Raw genomic sequence first — 8,323 nt, 5'->3', positions numbered from 1 at the left:
GGGATTCTGACTCCTCAGTGTGTGTGTGTGAGCTAGAATAGCCTCCTGTGTCCTGGAGGAACACCTGAGTCTGCAGGGAAACACACAACTGGTGGACATCATACACACATGCCTGCTGAGTATAAAACACACACACACACACACACACACACACACACACACACAGCCTCTCACATACACACACATAATATACCTGTCTCTCTCTCTCTCTCTCTCTCTCTCTCTCTCTCTCTCTCTCACACACACGAACACACTACAAGTCTCTTACGCAAATGTATGCACACACACACACACACACTCACATACACAGACACCTCTCTCTCACACACACTACACTTCTTTCTCACATACATGGTACACATCTTTCTCTGTCTCTTACACACACTACACCTGTCTGTCATACACACACACGAACACACACCTCTCTCACACACCCACACACAGTACATCTCTGTGACACACACACACACTACAAGTCTCTTACACAAACGTATGCACGCGCACACACACACACACACACACACACACACACACACACACGTCTTACACAAACATATGCACGCGCACACACACACACACACACACACAAAACGCCTCTCTCTCTCACACACACACACACACACACACACACACAAAATACACCTGTATCTTTCTCTCATACACATACACACACACACACACCTCTCTCACACACACTCTTACACACACTACACTTCTTTCTCACACATACACGCTACACATCTCTCTCTGTCAAACACTCTATACCTCTCACTCTTTCACACACACACACCCACACACACCCACGCACAACCACTCACACAGACACTCTAAACCTCTCCCTCTCTCACACACATACAATAAATGATGCTCCAATAAAGGACTGAGCTGCAGTTGATTTCTGTACATATGACATAAATACTGTTCTACAAGTTACACATGCTGTGGAATCATAACCTCACTGTGTTAAACTCTGTACAAATCTACACATTAAAGGTGGAAATCTTTGGAAACTGAAAGGTTTTTCATTCTGTTTTCTGAGTGTTGGAGTGACACAGATACAGATGTTGTACACAGTATGAGTGAAATGTATTATAGAAATGTATTGTAAGTATTTGAGATGAAATATTATTCTTATAATATGTTACTAGAGTTTAAGTATAATGTTTATCTAGCCAGAAAAGTCTGTATATTTGATTGAAGTAGGTAAAACAAAAGTAGATTAAGAGAAAAATAACTTACCTGTTATTATTTTTGTGGAGAGACTTCCATGTTGTTTTGGAGGGAAAAGAAACCGTAGTGTGTTAAAGGGGACTTTTATGGAGAATATGCCTGCCCAAAGATAGGAAGTGACATCACCTCATTTGCTGTTTTTCCATATTTAAGTTTTTAAGGGAAAATTCAAGAGTGATGTTTTGAAGTTGATTGATATTGGAGAATTTTTGATTGCTGGACTTTTATTCCTGTAAATGCTAAACTTTCCTTTTTTGAACATTTTTGTATGTTTTTGATGGGATGTGGTTTTTCTTTTGCACTGGAGCACTGGGAGCCAATAAAAACCTTTTGTTTTGTATCCACTTGGAGTGCTTAATGTTACCGCCAGATATTATTGCATTACAGTAGTCCAATCTTGATGTAATAAATGCATGGACCATCTTTTCTGCATCATGTGAGGAGAGTGTTTTGATTTAAATTGTGCATGTGATCATTATACCAATGTACTCATTTTTTGTCCCTAATGATTGTATTCTTAAGTGGAGCAACATCATTAAAGGTGCACAGGAACACCACAAACAAAGCATACGGGGCAGAGCTGGGCAGAGATCTATTAATAATAAAGACAGAAACAAGGGCAGTTAAATTCCAAACTTATATCATTCTAAAGGTCTGGAGTACCAAGAGCTGAGCAAAGAGAACAGTGCCCTCACTCAGCTGGTCCGGAAATACAGTTCAGCATTAACACAGTAACACTACACTAACACACACTAACACTACACATGCTGAGGACCAGAAAATAACAGCAAACCCAATCAGAATCACCAGAATTACAAACAACATCACTTATTGGGAAACTCAATCAAAATGTTATCTGGCCCTAAATCAAAGGTACAGCGTGGTAGATTACCTAAGAACAGTCTGATCCAAAACTGAGGTCCACCCTGACCAAGTACAGACTCAGTGACCACCGCCTGGCCATAGAGACCAGCAGACATAAACAGTGCTGTTTACCTGAAGAGCAGAGACTGTGTCAGCAGTGCCTGGACTATAAGACCCAGACAAAGATGCACTTTCTGAATGAATGTACAACATTTAGACAGATTAGAACTAAATTCTTTAAGAAAATTAGTCACGTATTCCCTGAGTTTAAAAATCTCCCTGATGAGGAGAAGCTGCCGTATGTTGTTGGTGAACATAAAGAGTCTAGCACACTGGCAGCGCTGTACGTTCACTCCTGCCACAGTCTGAGGGACAGTGAGGGACCAAGTCACATACCAGAGACACAGAGACATTATTATTGTTGTTGTTACTGTTGTTATTGTTATTGTTATTATTATCATTATTATTATTGTTATTGGTATTATTATTATTAGTGGTATTGGTATTATTATTATTATTATTATTATTATTATTGGTATTATTATAATTATTGGTATTATTATTGGTATTGGTATTGGGTGTGTTGTAGTTCTATTATTATTGTTGTTGTTACTAATATTGTAAGCGGTTATAATATTGTTGTTGTCATCTGTTGTTAGTGTTAATGTCTTTATCAAAGCTTTGGCAAGAGAGAGGGAGATGCACACTGGGACCCAGACTGCTGATGGAGGGAGAGAGGGAGGGAGAGAGAGAGAGAGAGAGAGAGGGAGGGTCACACGGGGACCCAGACTCCTGATGGAGGGAGAGATAGAGAGAGAGAGAGAGAGAGAGAGAGAGAGGGAAGGAGGGCCACACTGTGACAGACTCTGAATGGAGGGAGAGAGTCTCCACTTCTCCATCTGGAGTTCTGGTCCCCTCCCTCTCTCTCCCTACATCCGTAGTCCCATGCAGCCCTCCCTCTCGTTTCTCTCTCTCTCTCGCTCTCTCTCTCTCTCTCGCTCTCTCTCTCTCTCTCTCTCTCTCTTTCTCTCTCTCTCTCCAGCCTCTTCTTCTACCTGAGGAGAAGCATCTAAGTAAATATTTTCCATCTCTTGGTATGATCTATAGTCACTGGTATACAGCCTAGTTTAGAACTGTGCTGCTCTTCTACGAATCTCCACAGGATCTCAGAGTACAGTACCAGAATTCAAGGCATGTATACATCTGCTCTGACCATGTTTATGTTCTAAACCAACTTGGACAGAGAGTACATCTGTGTCACGTTCTGAAAAGGAGAACACACCAAAGCCCCCTGTGCCTTTACCCCAAGCAGGTCGGCTATTTTTTTTTTTTCTTTTTTACTTTAAGAGCCTCAATATCCTCCATTACAAATTGTGGAACCCAGCTGTTGGGAAGGGGCAGAGCCACGCCCCCAGACATGACACAGCCACACCCCCTGACATGACACAGCCACGCCCCCTGCCATGACACAGCCACACCCCCTGACATGACACAGCCACGCCCCCTGACATGGTGCTGTTGTGACTAAGGAAGGCTTTACCTTCTCACTCTCTCAGCCAGTCTGCTTCATTCTGTCTATCACTATGAGTTACTTGAGCAAAATCTACATCATTTCCTTTACATTTGATTAACTGAAAAAACTGTGTTCTTTTATTCACATCCCCAGCCCCATTAAGTGTTGCCACACCACACACACTCATTTTGAAAATGAACATTAAATCTAAACAAAAAAGGGACACAAAAATTAAGCAGTCTTCTTACCGTCATCGTTAAGTTGCAGGCTTAGATCAGTAAAACCTTCCTCCTATAAATTGCTTCTCACACACTGAAAAGACTGTATAAAACCTGCCAGATCTGGAAAGTCTTCTTCCACCCGAACCCCTTTTGCATGTTTTGTATTTTACAAGAATGTTCTGATTATTTTCAAAGTACACATTTCTCGAGGTCCACAGGGCTGTTAATACAAGGAAATGTTTCTTTCCTGATATCATTCTGACACACAGGTAAACAGGAATGGAAAAGACCTCCTGCAGCTCTGACAAAATCTGGGTCTGTACATTGTCAACAGTAGGTTATGAGGGGACTCTTTGGGGAGATCCACCTTTTGCTCACCTCTTGGCAATTCGGTGGCTTACATGATAACAGATTTAGATCCTTTCTCTCTCAGGTGATGATAACAGATTTAGATCCTTACTCTCTCAGTACATTCACTGTAAAGCTACTAACCTCTCTGTCTGATCACAGCCAAATCACTGTTCATTAATAGGACAGAGACTAACAGTGCTGCACCCACACTGACCAGTCAGCTGTTTAATATCAGGAGACAATACAGATGGGCCCAAAACAGCACAGAGGAGTTCCAGAAAGCTATCAACTCTCAAGAAATTCAAACACTTTTAGACACATTTCTTGAACACTCTTAATAAATCTAAATAAGAAGAATTGGCTTTTCAAAACACATATTGGATAACACATATTAAATTTCTTTACAATCAATTATTCAAAAATACAAGACCTGAACAAAAGCATATAACTGAAAAATTTAATATATTAGAACTACCAATAAAAGACTTCTAGAATCCCTTGGACTCACCCATTACTGAGCAGGAACTTAGAAATCAAATTTCTATTCTTAAAACCAAAAAAAAAGCAAGTGTGTCTGATGGCATTTGAAATAAAATGATTAAACACAGAAGTATAAAATTCCTGAAAAAGACCAAAAGCATCATTTTCCAAAAAGAGCCAGATCTCAAGCAAACACACCACGCAAGTTTCACATTATGGACACAAATGCTAGAAACCTGTACAAATTATAATTACTCAGGATTAAAGATTATTTCAACTGGAAACTTCAATCCAGCAGCCAGTCAACTGAGAGAGAAAGCAAGAAGGGCATTCTATGCAATCAAACGTCAAATTCACATTCAAATACCAATTTAAATTTGGCTCAAAATATTCCAGTCTATTATACAACCAATTCTGCTATATGGTTGTGAAGTGTGAGGGCTACTCATAATGGAACAAACACCCATCTGAATTATTTCAAATTCAAAAAAGGATTATTGAATAGTGGCTATACTTAAAAAAATGGTCACTACTACTGGTACCACTATAAAGCCCTGCAGTGCCAAGATCTGAGCAGAGAAAAGAATCCCTTCACACAGCTGGTCCCCTCACAAAGCAGGTCCCCTCACACAGCTGGCCCTGACACTGAGTTCATTAACAAACACTAACACTGTAGCAGACCAGGACCAGTCTGAAATACAAACAATCAGACCAAACCAAATGATAACACTACAAAAAACCCGTTGGACCACACAAACACAAGCTCAAAGCAAAATGCACTGTTATCTGACCCTAAAATGTCAGTACACTGTAGCAGACTACCTGTACAAAGTGAATGACATTAAACACAGAAACACGTTGACAACGTACAGACTTGGGGAACACAGCCTGCCCATCCAGACCAGCCAATGTAAGTCATGCAGTCTGCAGAAGAGCAGAGACTCTGTCAACAGTGTAAAAATGACACTGTAGAGACAGATCTGCACTTTCTCACTGAATGTGAAACATTCAGTCAAACACAACCAATTTACTTTACAAAATTTGAGACGACCCACCCCAACTCTAAGCATCTATTGAACACTGACAAATTGTCCATCCTATTGGCTGAAAAGAAAGCAGTGCTTTAACTGGACAATATACAGCTCCAGAAAAAAATTAGAGACCACTTCAATTTTGTCTTAAATCAAAATCTCCACATGTATAGCAGCCCTTCCATTCAAGTGTTTGTTGAATTCCTATTTTTTAATGGTACCAATAGAGAACTTAAATGAACATTTAACACTGTTATTTTCTGCACTGTTTGCTTAAGTATATCTGTACTCTGTCAGCAGGGCACTTATTTTAAATAAAAATCTCCACAGGTAATAAAAAATAAATAAAGAAGACCCACCCCTCACCCCCCACCCAACCTTCTCAGTCGACGGCAGGAAGGAAAAGAAGAATGCCAGTGCTGATTATAAAAAAGACATTTAATTGGCCAATGAATCGGTCGACCACTACTTCACCCTGTGCTTCATGATAAACAACTGACATGGTGAGGTCTCGTACGGAGGTCTAGGATCCTTTCCTCAGCTATGATTCTACACCAATAAATTCCCCTCCAAAAAAAGAAACCCAGTTACCATAGCAACATGTTGTCACGGTTAGTCCCTCCCAGCTTCTGTGTTCCGTGTTTTCCATCTTGTGTATTTTAGTTCCATTCCGTAGTTTCATTTTCTCCGCCCCTCGTTTGATTTTCCACACCTGTCCCTCGTTTAGTTCATGTATTTAAACACTGTCTTCTTGCCCTTGTCTTGGTTGTTCATGGCATTTGCGTGTTCATGGTGGTTGTTAGGCTTCATTGCGTTTGGTGAATGTTTTTGAAAGCCTGTATATGCATGTATTTAAGTTTGTACTCCGTGCCTTCGTGTTTCCTAGACTTTGTTATAGCCTGCTTCCCCTGTTTGCCTTCGTGTGTTTTATTTGTTTGCTCATGTATCCACGTACTCTCCGTGTTGGCTCCATCACCCTGGACTACAACGATTCTGATTTTGGATTTGCCCGTAATAAATCTCGTTCTTCTCCACACTTGCGTCTGCCTCCTTACCGCTCACTTACATTTGTACAGGTCATTTACTGAACAGTTCTGTGGTTACCACTGTATTCATCACCCATTCCACACTGCCACTCAGTTTTTAACTGTTTATATGTGATTGTCATGTAAGAGAGAGTTAAACAGATGAAATATAAATGACCACTGTGAACCACAAACATTACTGGGTGCTGAAATAGATTCAGTAATGAAACTTCATTAATTCTAGTTAACAAAAACCTTATAGCCAGACCTGCCTAATCATGAACACACAACTAATTAGACACCACCATAAAACAGACTAATAAACATTATCTACATGTAGCCCTGTGGGGAAAGGAATGTGCATATGATGTTATGTGTATGTACGTATAAGTACTGTATATATTTATTTCCTTTCTTCTTGTTGTTTGAAGGAGAAACGGTGAAATTGTTTAGTTTTTCATGTGTATACTTGATTTCTGTGAGCGTTATTGTCACAGACTGCTACTCACCCATAAGTCACGTGGTGAGGCCTGCCACGTGCAGGGGGATCCACACGTACTGGGAATAAATGTTTTGTAACCACGCCACTTCGGGATTACGTACACAGGGTTTATTGTTAAGTGTCAATGTGTCTATTTAAACCCTGTCCACGTGTGTCCCTTTGTTGGTCATTGTCGCTACGTGTGTGTTAACGCCTGGCCCTGTAGCAGTCAGTGATGGTGTAGTAGTTATGCTGTGTGTTAATATGTAAATGTAGTCAGTGATAGTGCAGTAATTATGCTGTGTGTTAATATGTAAATGTAGTCAGTAATGGTGCAGTAATTATGCTGTGTGTTAATATGTAAATGTAGTCAGTGATGGTGCAGTAATTATGCTGTGTGTTAATGTGTAAATTTAGTCAGTGATGGTGCAGTAATTATGCTGTGTGTTAATATGTAAATGTAGTCAGTGATGGTGCAGTAATTATGCTGTGTGATAATATGTAAATGTAGTCAGTGATGGTGCAGTAATGCTGTGTGTTAATATGTAAATGTAGTCAGTGATGGTGCAGTAATTATGCTGTGTGATAATATGTAAATGTAGTCAGTGATGGTGCAGTAATTATGCTGTGTGTTAATATGTAAATGTAGTCAGTGATGGTGCAGTAATTATGCTGTGTGTTAATATGTAAATGTAGTCAGTGATGGTGCAGTAATGCTGTGTGTTAATATGTAAATGTAGTCAGTGATGGTATAGTAATTATGCTGTGTGTTAATATGTAAATGTAGTCAGTGATGGTGCAGTAATTATGCTGTGTGTTAATATGACAGACTGGAGCTTCAGCAGTGATCATAGTTATGACGGAGCACAGGTGGTGATCAGGGTGGTGGTTGTTGTTGTTGTTGTTGTTGTTGTTGTTGTTGTTGTTGTGTACACCCCCCCCCCCCCCCCTTTGTGTAGCTCATTCTCTCCACTGGTTCATTCACTTTGAACTCTGAGTATGTTTCTATTCTACATTTACAACAATATCTCTCTACAAGATCCAGATTTGTTTTAGTTTGATTTCTAAACAGTTCTCCATCACTGTACTAGTTACTTCCTGATTGAATTTGATTGAATTTGATCCCA

The 8,323-nt window shown here is 40.0% G+C and overlaps 1 protein-coding gene across 1 annotated transcript in view; it reads left to right on the top strand.

Moving 5' to 3' along the window:
• The window catches only part of LOC145657472 (NACHT, LRR and PYD domains-containing protein 3-like), a 69,786-nt gene extending 68,124 nt beyond the window's left edge, over positions 1 to 1,662 (top strand). The window contains exon 16 of the mRNA XM_081712321.1: positions 1 to 1,662. This exon is cut by the window's left edge and continues 500 nt beyond it. Within this exon, the coding sequence (XP_081568447.1) occupies positions 1 to 36 (36 nt within the window). The 3' untranslated portion in view covers positions 37 to 1,662.
• Positions 1,663 to 8,323: the final 6,661 nt, after the last annotated feature.

The sequence above is a fragment of the Electrophorus electricus genome, chromosome 1, assembly GCF_041902795.1.
Source record: "Electrophorus electricus isolate QZ-2024a chromosome 1, ASM4190279v1, whole genome shotgun sequence".
NCBI lineage: Eukaryota > Metazoa > Chordata > Actinopteri > Gymnotiformes > Gymnotidae > Electrophorus > Electrophorus electricus.
Note: the sequence above shows the minus strand (reverse complement) of the source record. Positions and strands in the feature narration are given on the sequence as shown.